Source organism: Podarcis melisellensis (assembly GCF_964234715.1).
Source record: "Podarcis melisellensis genome assembly, chromosome: 7".
Lineage (NCBI taxonomy): Eukaryota > Metazoa > Chordata > Lepidosauria > Squamata > Lacertidae > Podarcis > Podarcis melisellensis.
In genome coordinates this window covers 37,578,645-37,591,561 of record NC_138539.1, presented here as the reverse complement: position 1 = coordinate 37,591,561, position 12,917 = coordinate 37,578,645, and the positions used below count along the sequence as shown (strand labels likewise).

The 12,917-nt window shown below is 42.8% G+C and overlaps 3 protein-coding genes across 5 annotated transcripts in view; 2 read left to right on the top strand and 1 right to left on the bottom strand.

The window, feature by feature from the left end:
• The window catches only part of LOC309374806 (DGAT1/2-independent enzyme synthesizing storage lipids-like), a gene marked incomplete at its 5' end in the record, with an annotated part of 204,787 nt that overhangs the window by 139,876 nt on the left and 51,994 nt on the right, over positions 1-12,917 (top strand). Inside the window, one exon of the mRNA XM_081919986.1 lies at positions 11,770-12,007. The remainder of the gene's footprint in view (positions 1-11,769; positions 12,008-12,917) is intronic.
• The window catches only part of LOC309373416 (DGAT1/2-independent enzyme synthesizing storage lipids-like), a 112,592-nt gene that overhangs the window by 70,085 nt on the left and 29,590 nt on the right, over positions 1-12,917 (bottom strand). The window lies entirely within an intron of this gene.
• On the top strand, positions 1,049-11,483 carry LOC309373410 (DGAT1/2-independent enzyme synthesizing storage lipids-like). Its single transcript, XM_081917611.1, has 7 exons — positions 1,049-1,204; positions 5,581-5,956; positions 7,739-7,903; positions 8,834-9,024; positions 9,429-9,489; positions 9,958-10,097; positions 10,994-11,483. The coding sequence occupies exons 2-7, from the start codon at positions 5,677-5,679 to the stop codon at positions 11,096-11,098; spliced, it is 942 nt and encodes a 313-aa protein (XP_081773737.1). The 5' UTR covers positions 1,049-1,204; positions 5,581-5,676; the 3' UTR covers positions 11,099-11,483.

Below are 12,917 nucleotides of genomic sequence, written 5' to 3'. Positions count from 1 at the left end.
TATTTCCTTCTTTATCGCCTCTTTTTATAGAGCAGTCTCTATCCTCCTCCATTATCTGTTCACAGACCAGAAATGCTGCAACACATGGCTCTTGACCATAAAACCTCTAGGTCCTGGTCTCCATGGCAACCGTGAGACCATCTCAGTAAATTAAAGGCCGAACACATAAGACAGAACATACCCTAGTTCAGGTCTCTCCAAGGGAGTGGGAAGGCAGAAATCCATTCGTAGGGAAGTTTGTGCTGAGGCCATTGTCTGAGAAGGATAATTCGATAGTGAAATTCAAAGTGATGATGCAGTGTCCTTCTATAAGGCTGGGGGATCCATTAAGGTGGTCTGTTCCCAGAGACTTATGGTATCTGGTGGATTCCTGATTACTCAGGAATTTTCAAGTTGGCATGCTCACCACTGTCAAAGTCTTGCTATAGAATTGGGAATTAAGGTAGGCACTTGACAGGTTGGCTCTCAAGTGTCATCCTCAACACTCTCAAGTCCCTTCCTCAACACTGAAGCAAACAGGGCTCCCTCATATTCTCAGGAGTGTCAGGCGATGAAGTAGAACAGTGCCTGGAAGGGACTCAGCAGCTTGCAAGGCAACATCTCACTCTGGAAAGCCTGTGGTTTTTATCTGCCTTTTAGAAGACAGGAGTGCCTGTCTTCCTGTGGTCCATGGGGTCACAAAGAGTCGGACACGACTAAACAACAAAGTGGTTTTAATGAGTTTTAATCAGCTTTAACTCTTCTTCAAGTGATTCATGAAGTGGCTAGTGAAGATAAGGTACATGCGCTTTTTATGTTTTCTGGTTCTGTTTGGCTTTTACAAGCCATGGATATTTGTTCTTAATGAGTCTATGACTGAATCACAGACAGAGTGTTGCGAGTACAATTCCTACCTTTATCTGTGACCCAATATGTAATTGTACATTATGAATGTGATTGTAGGTGTGACTCCATATTTTATGTTTGATTACAAATGGCCACGACATCCAAGAAGCAGCCTCCCCAAGCCTTTTCTCTTTTTCACAATGCTCTGTTTCCTCATACAGATGGCACACCCACCACAGTCTCTTTAAACCTCCGCATAAAGGGACGTGTCTTCATAGTGGTGGAAATTAGCCTACGAAAAAGTAGAGCACCAGGCAAGACTTTTGCTGCTCTCAGAGAGAGGTGACCAAAGTGAAGGCAATTTAGGCTTACCAGGAATGTAAGTAAAAGTTTTTGTTCATAAAAACATAAAGTGTAGAGTTGGAAGGGGCCCAACGGGTTGTCTAGTCAACCCCCTGCAATCTCAACAAATGATTTTTGCTCAGTTTTGCAAATGCGCTAGTAGTGTGTTATTTGTCAGTTCCTGTGCAGGGATCAGCAGAGAGAGAGAGAAATGCTGTCTTGTCTATGTGCGTGTGTAAAAACCAGTTGTATGAAAATCTTAGCCTGTTTCTACATTGTCAACTTAAAACACAGCTAGGATGTTTGCTACTTGCGGAGATGAAATTAAGCACTTACAGTTTTTCAGATATTATAACACTGAGAAGCAGAAATTTAATTCCTCCCTGTAACACAGTGATTATTGGAATCAAAACAGCTGTGCTTTAAAGCCCACATACCCTTATCAACCCCTTCATGGATCACTGCCTTGCCGTGGTGAAGGGGCTTGAATAACTCAGAGAAGCTATGAGCTATGCCATGCAGGGCCACCCAAGATGGACAGGTCATAGTGGAGAGTTTTGACCAAACATGATCCACCTGGAGCAGGAACCGGCAAGCCACTCCAGTATCCCTGCCATGAAAACTCCATGGACAAAGACAACAGGCATATAAAAGTTATGACGTTGGAAGATGAGCCCCTCAGGTCGGAAGGCCTACAACATGCTACTGAGGAAGAGCGGAAGACAAGTACAAGTAGATTCAGAGCTGATGAAGCGGCTGGGCCAAAGCCAAAAGGACGCTCAGTTGCGAATATGCCTCGAAGCGAAAGGAAAGTCCAATGCTGTAAAGAAAAATATTGCATAGGAACCTGGATTGTAAGAACCATGAACCTTGGTAAGTTGGATGTGGTCAAAAATGAGATGGCAAGAATAAATATTGACATCCTGGGCATCAGTGAACTAAAATGGACAGGAATGGGCGAATTCAGTTCGGATGACCATCATATATACTACTGTGGGCAAGAATCCCATAAAAGAAATGGAATGGCCCTCATAGTCAACAAAAGAGAGAAAGAAAGTCAACATAGTCAACAAAAGAGAGAAACAAAAGCTGTACTGGGATGCAATCTAAAAAATGATAGAATAATCTCGATACGAATCCAAGGCAGACCTTTTAACATCACAGTAATCCAAGTTTATGCACCAACCACTGGTGCTGAAGAAACTGAAATTGACCAATTCTATGAAGACGTACAACACCTTATAGAAATGACACCAAAGAAGGATGTTCTTCTCATTATAGGGGATTGGAATGCTAAAGTAGGGAGTCAAGAGATAAAAGGAACAACTGGCAAGTTTGGCCTTGGAGTTCAAAACAAAGCAGGGCAAAGGCTAATAGTTTTGCCAAGAGAACAAGCTGGTCATCACAAACACGCTTTTCCAACAACACAAGAGACAACTCTACACATGGACATCACCAGATGGGCAGCATCGAAATCAGATTGATTATATTCTCTGCAGCCAAAGATGGAGAAGCTCTATACAGTCAGCAAAAACAAGACCTGGAGCTGACTGTGGCTCAGATCATCAGCTTCTGATAGCAAAATTCAAGTTTAAACTGAAGAAAGTAGGAAAAACCTCTGGGCCGGTAAGATACAATCTAAACCAAATCCCTTATGAATACACAGTGGAAGTGAGGAACAGATTTATGGATTTAGATTTGCTGGACAGAGTGCCTGAAGAACTATGGGTGGAGGCTTATAACATTATACAGGAGGCTGCAACTAAAACCATCCCAATGAAAAAGAAATGCAAGAAAGCAAAGTGGCTGTCCAACGAGGCCTTACAAATAGCGGGGGAGAGAAGGCAAGCAAAATGCGAGGGAGGTAGTGAAAGATACAGGAAATTGAATGCAGGTTTCCAAAGAATAGCAAGGAGAGACAAGAAGGCCTTCTTAAATGAGCAATGCAAAGAAATAGAGGAAAACAACAGAAGGGGAAGAACCAGAGATCTGTTCAAGAAAATCGGAAATATGAAAGGAACATTTTGTACAAAGATTACCATAATAAAAGACAAAAGTGGAAAGGACCTAACAGAAGCAAAAGACATCAAGAAGAGGTGGCAAGAATACAAAGAGGAACTATACCAGAAAGAAATGGATGTCTCGTATACCCCAGGTAGTGTGGTTGCTGCCCTTGAGCCAGACATCCTGGAGAGTGAGGTCAAATGGGCCTTAGAAAGCACAGCTAATAACAAGGCCAGTGGAAGTGATGATATTCCAGCTGAACTATTTAAAATTTTAAAAGATGATGCTGTTAAGGTGCTACACTCAATATGCCAGCAAATTTGGAAAACTCAACAGTGGCCAGAGGATTGGAGAAGATCAGTCTACATCCCAATCCCAAAGAACTGCAGTGCCAAAGAATGCTCCAACTACCGCATAATTGCACTCAATTCACATGCTAGCAAGGTTATGCTTAAAATTCTACAAGAAAGGCTTAAGCAGTATGTGGACCGAGAACTCCCAGAAGTGCAAGCTGGATTTCGAAGGGGCAGAGGAACAAGAGGCCAAATTGCAAACATGCGCTGGATTATGGAGAAATCTAGAGAGTTCCAGAAAGACATCTACTTCTGCTTCATTGACTATGCAAAAGCCTTTGACTGTGTCAACTACAGCAAACTATGGCAAGTTCTTAAAGAAATGGGAATGCCTGATCACCTCATCTGTCTCCTGAGAAATCTCTATGTGGGACAAGAAGCTACAGTTAGAACTGGATATGGTACTACTGATTGGTTCAAAATTGGGAAAGGAGTACGGCAAGGCTGTATATTGTCTCCCTGGTTATTTAACTTATATGCAGAATTAATCATGCAAAAGGCTGGACTGGATGAATCCCAAGCCGGAATTAAGATTGCCGGAAGAAATATCAACAACCTCAGATATGCAGATGACACAACCTTGATGGCAGAAAATGAGGAGGAATTAAAGAACCTTTTAATGAGGGTGAAAGAGGAGAGCGCAAAATATGGTCTGAAGCTCAACATCAAAAAAACTAAGATCATGGCCACTGGGCCCATCACCTCCTGGCAAATAGAAGAGGAAGAAATGGAGGCAGTGAGAGATTTTACTTTCTTGGGCTCCATGATCACTGCAGATGGTGACAGCAGCCATGAAATTAAAAGACGCCTGCTCCTTGGGAGAAAGGCGATGGCAAACCTAGACAGCATCATAAAAAGCAGAGACATCACCTTGCCAACAAAGGTTAAAGCCATGGTTTTTCCAGTAGTGATGTATGGAAGTGACAGCTGGACCATAAAGAAGGCTGATCGCCAAAGAATTGATGCTTTTGAATTATGGTGCTGGATGAGGCTCTTGAGAGTCCCATGGACTGCAAGAAGATCAAACCTATCCATTCTGAAGGAAATCAGCCCTGAGTGCTCACTGGAAGGACAGATTGTGAAGCTGAGGCTCCAATACTTTGGCCACCTCATGAGAAGAGAAGAATCCCTGGAAAAGACCCTGATGAGGGTACAAGAAGAAGGGGACGACAAAGGACAAGATGGTTGGACAGTGTTCTCGAAGCTACAATCATGAGTGTGACCAAACTGTGGGAGGCAGTCGAAGACAGGAGAGCCTGGCGTGTTCTGGTCCAGGGGGTCACGAAGAGTCAGACACAACTAAATGACTAAACAACAACACCCTTATCAATTTTGTCTCTTTTCCCATACTTTTTTGTTGAAAGATGTAGTGGAGATAGAGTAAAATAAAAATTCAACTATGTAAAGGTCTGTTTTCAGATGACTTAGTAATTTGTAAACAAGTATGCAATGGTTGTGTATTGTGGCATGGTCCCCAATAACCCAACCGGAAAGAAGTTCTAGAGGCAGTAATAACAGGTTTGGCCTTCGGCATCTCTTCTTCTCTGGCAGCAATGCTGCTATTCCATTTCACATCCCCAGAAAGAGGCACTTTGCAGTGAATTCCAAAATGCTGCCACCCATCAGCTCACTATTTCCCCCACCCTCCCTCTTGTTCGATGTTGTGTTCGCTCCATATAATTTGAGTCAAGTGGATAGCCTCAGTACAAGAAACAACTGTGTAGCAGAGATCACTTTTACTTTGGGGGCACAAAGACACACACTGTCACAAGATGCATGCAGCTGCACTTTTAGGAGGCGGGGAACCATTTCTGCTGACTCAAAGAGAAGTGACCCTTTCTCACTTTCCTTAATACTTCAGCAGTGGACTGAAACCAGCTTGCTTTACAAGAAATAAATGGAGTCATACACTTGTCATTTTGTATCTACTTGTATCTACTTGGCAAGTTACAGTGGGGAAAACTAGGAAAATATTACATAGCAGGAGATTTCATGTAATCATGAACGCTTCTGGGATGGCAGTTCAAACTGATATACTGCATTTTCTGTTTTCCAGGTAAACAGTGGGGGGAAATACCATCAAAACCAAAGAAGGTTTAACGGGATTTGTTTCCTTCCTCGGCATACACGTGGGGCTTCATATCAGGAAACCATGAGCTTCTTTACTCAAATGCTGGGAAACTGGATTAGTTTTCCTTACTTAGAAGAATACCTGAGCTCAGTGCCTCACTCTTGGTGGTTGAGTATGCTTCTGATTTTGCCTTGTTCAATTGTTATAATGACGTATTTGTTTGTCTGTGCAATCTCATTTTTGCTATATGTCTACAAGAAGAGGAATAACCATCAAGAAACTGATTTTGATACCAAATTTTGGAAAAAGCCAAAGCAAATTACGTTTCAAGTTTTAGATATATTTGGAAAGATATGGCATGGTGAGTAAATGTTTCTTTCATACCAATAATTCAGCTACTATACTTTCATAGGACTGAGCATCAGAATTTCAGACTTGAGGCCCTGGAACAATAGTTACCACTACTGGTTTTTACCATGTGGTGGGTACACAGCGAATTTAATGAGTATATCATCGTGTAGTGAGACTTTGAGGGTGCAATTTTCTTGAGCATGGTAAATCACTAGGTAACCCTGAAGCATAAACTCTGGACACAAAGCATGGAATTTGTCAGCAAAGGATGTGGTGATGTGGTGATGACTGCTAATTTGGATGGACACTGCGTGAAAGAGGATGATGGAATACAGAGAGCTTTGGCTTGATCAAGAGGATCCATCTTATGTTCCCATTGCATCCCAGAGTGTAATGTTGCTTTAGATGTTGAAGCATGAATCAGAAACACATTACTAAAACCAAGCTTGGGTCATAAGGATGAAACCCTCTGGCTACTTAGGACATGGTCAAGGGTGCATCTGTCTGGGAAACTTTTTCTCACATTGTATAAAGTGATTCAGAGAATGGCCTGAAGATGCCTGAAATTAGAGCTCTTAGGGATGGGGAAAGAATGTGCAACACTGTATGGAAGGGTAATACTGTTCTTCAAATAAAAAAGGCTCAGGAAAATATAGTGTTATAACCCATATGAAAGTCAGGGGCATCTTAACCATTGGCGCTAGGGGTGCACGGCACCCGGGCGCCGGGCTCACAGGGGTGCCAGGCTGAGAGTCCAGGGCCGAGCGTTGGAGTCTAAGGAAGAGCTGCTGACAGCCGAGCGGAGCAGAGCCCATCTGAGTTCGTCTTCTGCAGGCGGCTCTTCCCTGGACTCCAACGATCACTCCCAAACTCGCATCAACCTGCCCGCAGCAGAAGAGCCTGTCGGCTCTTGCCCCAGCTTCATGGCAGCTAACTGTTTCAGTGGCATGCCCGGAGCACCATGTAACGTTGTGGGCGCTGCATGGTTCATCCTGTTGCATGTGCCGAGCTGTGGGTTCCTTTGCTGGCTTTTCCGCTGTCGCCGCACGCTCCCAGCACCGCCCAACGTGCCGTCCCAGCTCAAAACAACGGGGAATGCAAGTGGCAGCAGAGGAAACATCTCTGGACAGGATCCGCCGCACGCCAACAGTGCCGACGGCAGCAACAAATCCAACGAATAGGAGCGAATGGATCCCAGTTGAAGCAGTTAGCCGCCATGCAGCAGGCAATGTGGAGGCAGCAGGCAGACAGCGTGGCGACTGTGCCACCTGATATTTTGTTCCCCTCTAGCATGGAACCCGCACCCACCTTCATGCGCCCCTGTGCGTTTGGCGCTGGAACCCCCATTAGTTGGCGCTGTGAGTCACTGCGTCTGCCACCATTCTAAAGATAAACAACTATCTCCTAAAAAAAAAGTCAACAACTTGGGGGTCCCCCCTTAAAAAAAGGTGGAGAACTCTGGGCAACCTAGTGGTGCCAGGCGGATCTTTACACTCCGGCACCGCATATGCTTAAGTCGCCCCTGATGAAATTTTAAAGGAGATTGAAACAACAAGTCACAGTTTTAGCTCACTCAAAGACTAGGCAATTTTTTCCCCACCTGCGCCCAAAATTAAGCAAGTATCCTAGACAACCTAGTATCCAGAATGCTGCAACATATAGGAGAGCTTTTTAACTGATCATAAATTACAGTTTTCTGAACCACAGTGTTTTCTTCCAATAAAAGATTGCAATATTCCATTTATTTTTCAACAAAATAACATTTATTTATTGCATTTTATATTATTTCCAGGTTATGAAGTTTTTGGCATGGAACATCTCCCTAAAGGACCAGTGATTATTATCTTTTATCACGCAGTTTGTACTATTGACTATTTCTTCCTTATCGCTAGACTTTTCAAGGAGACAGGGAGAGAGTGCTTTTCAATATGTGATCATAGCATATATCGGTTTCCAGGTAAGTTATTAAATTTAAATCATGCTTTTTTCTTAAAATATGTGAAATATGATATAAAATAAAGCCATAAGATATAAAACAATGCTATAAAATATAAAACAGTGTATCAGGGAAGTAGGTGAAAAACAACACATGAAATATCAGCAAGTGTCCTCACAAAAAAGGAAGTTGGAAACGGCAGGCTTGCTTTTGGCCACTTACAACATCAACCTCTTCTCCCAGTAATGTTTCGGGCATCATATTTGAATCAGGCAATGTTTCCAATACAGAATGTCAACCTGGGTCTTTTGGCCCTTGCTCACAGACTGCAGGAAAACCTGACCTGACCTCAAAACAGCTATGAGAGTGCTGCTGCATCTTCTTCTTCTTCTTCTTCTTCTTCTTCTTCTTCTTCTTCTTCTTCTTCTTCTTCTTCTTCTTCTTCAACAATCCTAATTGAAATGGATTGGCAGAGAGCTATGCTTGTGATCCATAATAGTGCAATATCTTTGGAACAATGACACTTGTATTGTATCCACACTCTTCTTCTATGTGTGCCATGTGTGTATCTCTCTGTGTGTGAGTATGTGCTATATCCAAAAGCTCTGCAGCATAAAGGGACTGAAGTTTTGGGTGGTGCAGCAAGCACTATGGACTGTATTTTTATCATAATGCAAACTTGAATGTACTACAAACTTGACTTGAGGAACCCATTTCCAAAAAGGTGGCCACCTCAGCACTCAACCCCACTCAATGTGCTTTCCAAAAAAAGCCTACTGTTAGAACATCTGAGCAAAAGAGGAATTAGCAGAAAGTCCCCCTCCATGAAATCCTAGTTGAAATGCATTGGCAGAGAGCTATGCTTGTGATCCATAATAGTGCAATATCTTTGGAACAATGACACTTGCATTGTATCCACACTCTTCTTCTATTTGGGTCTTATTTTGTCAGGATGGAAGACAGCTTTAGATGCGGCCGGGGTGAAAGATTTCAATAAAGCTGAATGTGTGGAAATTTTGAAGAAAGGCCATTCACTGGGCATTGCCCCTGGCGGAGGTAGAGAAGGAAACTTCAGTACTGACTACAACATAATGTGGGGTAACCGCACAGGTTTCGCTCGGATAGCTTTGGAGGCAAAAGTAGTGAGTGATCTTTTTGCAATTTGCATTGCCTTCACGATTATCCTAGATAAGACATAATGTATTGATATCCTTGATCTAGCATCCTAAGTAGTTGAGGATGGCAAATCCCCTGTTTGGGGGGTCAAATGATATCTGTATTTCCCACCACTGCTCTATTTTGTTTTAAAGTTATTAAAATCAATTACATTTAAAAAGAAAAATAGCTTTTTTCTTCTTCAATTCTTGAAAATCTGGGGGACAGCATGTGCAATTTGAAGTCAATTACATCTGGCTTGTCATTGTAATGCCAGATGGGGAGCATTATTCCTAGTCCTTAACCAAAATAAAGGTGGAGCGGGTGGGGTGAAGCAATTCTCCAGTTCTCAGCTACCTTTTGATTTTGATTTTTGATTTTATTCTTTTAGCCCATCATCCCTATATTTACACAAAACATTTGTGAAGCATACAGGAACATTGGAAAGTCAAGTGAGTATCAAGAAATCTGCTTTCAGGCAATAAACATTTTATAATAATATACATTTTTTTTTAGAAACAGAATATCTTTTTACTACTTTCTAGTAGAGTTTATTCAGTGTACACTGATCTGCAAAAGTTGTGCTGCCTGTCTCAGGACTGAGTGAACATGCCCTTGCTTAGTTTTTTATTAGATTTAAAAGATAGCTATAATCTATAAAAGTGGTAGGAATCCCAGCAGGGAGGGGAACTGAGCAGGAAAAATACCATATTCTGCAGTCTATTTTACAACTTATGACCTTGATTTTTAAAGAGCAGAGAAGAGCTGACAGAATATGCTGCTTTTTCTTTTCCAAATACTATTTAACTCTTCCTCTCTGGGATGGATTGACTGGAATTGCTAAAAACTCAGAATGCCAACGAATTTCAAAATTGATATGAGCTCGCTTTCTTACAGACTCTTTTCCCTTTCATACATAGGGCTGACAAGATGGTTATATGAGAAAATACGACTTTTCTACCTTCCCGTATATGGAGGATTTCCAGTGAAACTGAGGACATATATTGGAGAACCCATCCCATATGATCCAAATATAACAGCTGCAGAGCTGGCTGAAAAAGTAAGTTAACTCTACACCTGGAAGTAAAAAAGCAGGATCTCCCCCCCCCCCCGTTGGTTTCTCTTTTTCAGTTCTATAAAATGGTTTCTGCCTACTGACTTGCTCATTCTATACGACCAGAGATCGGGTTCATTATATAGACTTTTGTGCATTGTGTTCATCAGTCAGCTTTCCCTCTCCGGAACTTGTTGAGACCACGAAAAACCTATGAGTTTTATGTAGTGCTGCACAAAGATCTGCTCATGCAATAGGACTTCTTCTACCCACCATATGCCCCAGAATCTGCCCCAGAGGGTTCTTCCAAGCCCCCTCCCCGATGGGGGACCCAATAAGCACTGTACGCTCCTAATCCTCAATAAAACTATTACTGAAGAACTTCTGATGTTTGTTTGATTTATTGCAACTCTGCACGTGAATGTGACTCCATTCTACTCTACTATTTTTACCCATGCCCTGCTGTGCTGTTTTCAGGCATGGAACCAGGAGGTGACTGTTTTTTCTCACTAGCCCTGTTAGCCATTGCCATTTGAAGAGAATGAGGGAGGTGTTCATAGTGAGTTCAGGCACCTCTTTTTCTGGAAAAAGAGCACTGAGCATAGTGAAATATAACTCAATAGCATTTCTGCAGTTTTCCTCACATAACTGGAGGTAACAACCATGCAGGAAAACTGATACGTTCCAAGCAACCCAAGGCACTTATGTTTGGTTGTATCTCTGCCATTCTCATACAGTGCTCTTGGTAAAAAAAAAAAAAATCTGTAACTGGGAAAAAATGGGATTCTTTATTCTAATGGTTCTGATCCCTTTAGCATTTCCTCACAGATATGAATAACTGTAAATATCCATTTTGCAATATATTGATATAATACAATATTCCTTTGTTCTTCTTTCAACAGACAAAGACTGCAATTGAAAATCTTCGGGATAAACACCAAAAAAGGCCAGGAAATATATTAAGAGCTCTTTCAGAACGATTTGATGAGCATTACAAAGCTGACTAGTCCATATAAAGCAGTTGTAATGTTTATGATCATGCATCTGTAATAGAAAACTTTCATTATTATGTAATTAAAGCTAAGTTAAGATACACAGAATTGTGCTGGATTGTATATTAATTATTGTGAAGGGTCATTAGCTCATTAGCTCTGCCCCTGCTGTACATGCTGAAGAACCTAAGTCCCTTCTTGTCCTATCCTGCAAAACTCCCAGAATTCCCCTTTTGGAGACTTACACTGGTAGCACCAGAATCAAAGAGTGTAACGGGAAGGTGAGTATTTAATTGAACCTTGAAATAATGCTATATCTGAAAGAGTAATGTCTACAAATCTTCTATATCAAAACAGTGACACTTCTTTTATGTGTATAAAAGGCTGTTCCAAGATCTGAGCCCTGTAAAGCCTCTCCTCATTCCGGAGGGGAGGGATTGTGAGCAGGAGACAATTCCCATGTCACGCATGGAGACAATTCCCTGCACTCTCATCATCGCTGGCGCGCCACGCCTCCCAGTTGGGCACCGAATCAGGTGCCACCGCGGGGGCATGGTTTAATGCGGCCGCGCTAGCTCTCCCCACCATTGCGCTTCAGATTTTCCAGGAATCAAGTGTTCCTGCTCGTCGTCGTCTTGTTTGAGCCAAGCACGTTCCGATTCTGCAGTTGTGAGGTTTGGAGGAAGGGTCCAGTGATTTTACCTGCATTTGTACTCTTATTTCGCCTTAGTAATTTTTGTGGGGCATCTGGAGGGTTCCTGGCTGTTGTTTTGCTTTAGTTAGAGTGAGGTCTCGGGTGGCTGCAGGTCGCTCCAGCACTGCTGACAGCACTGTTCTCCCAGCCTCCTCACCAATCCAGCGAGCCACTTGGGCTCGGGTGGCGGTTAGGCATTGGAATGTGTTGTTGGTGAATGGAAGGGCAAGGTGTGGGTATTCTGTTAAAGGAATCCGGCGGTCGTGGATCCAGTCCAATGCCCTGTGTGGTGGGGGGCCATGGCATGACCCTCAGTGACATCAGGGGAGAGCTTATAGTTGTATTTGCATCAACAGGCTCCCCCTACTGGTGGTTAAGCCCTCATCAGACTCACCCCTCTCCGAGTGGGTGGAGTCAAATTTGCTGTGGTCCAATGCCTAAGCCAATACCTTCTCACATGCTATAATCATGTGATTTTCACATGCTATAATCATGTGATTTTCTTAACCTAATATACTGTGTCCACGTGCCTTCATTACCCAAGCGGGGATCGGGTCCTGAAATCACAACACAAATCTTTCTGTAGAAGCTCTTGTGTATGCTCATTGAGTCTCCGGACTTGGACAGCATAATGATGATGCTAAAACACTCACTTGCTGAACAAGAACATTGAATACATGGAGTAGGCTTTGCTATCAAAAACGATCTTGTGAAGCTCTTGTCAAAAGTCCCTACCGGCATTAGTGAACGACTTTCAACTCTTTGAATAAAACTCACCAAAAACCAACAGGCTACTATTCTAAGTGCTTATGCGCCAACACAGAATGTTGATGAAGACATTAAAAATAAATTTTACTATCTGCTGGATATCATCCGATCAGAGACACCTAAGGAGGATAATGTGACACGGGTGGCGCTGTGGGTTAAACCACAGAGCCTAGGACTTGCTGATCAGAAGGTCGGCAGTTCGAATCCCCGTGACGGGGTGAGCTCCCGTTGCTTGGTCCCTGCTCGTGCCAACCTAGGAGTTCAAAAGCACGTCAAAGTGCAATATCACTTTCGGCAGGAAGGTAAACGGCGTTTCCGTGTGCTGCTCTGGTTCGCCAGAAGCGGCTTAGTCATGCTGGCCACATGACCCGG

What these genes read in the sequence shown, in the direction of transcription:
- LOC309373410 (XM_081917611.1), top strand. Translation starts at nt 5,677, where the DNA reads ATGAGCTTCTTTACTCAAATGCTGGGAAACTGGATTAGTTTTCCTTAC. An exon ending in ATTTGGAAAGATATGGCATG is followed by an intron (nt 5,957 to 7,738) that starts GTGAGTAAATGT and finishes TATTATTTCCAG; the next exon opens with GTTATGAAGTTTTTGGCATG. An exon ending in TAGCTTTGGAGGCAAAAGTA is followed by an intron (nt 9,025 to 9,428) that starts GTGAGTGATCTT and finishes TTATTCTTTTAG; the next exon opens with CCCATCATCCCTATATTTAC.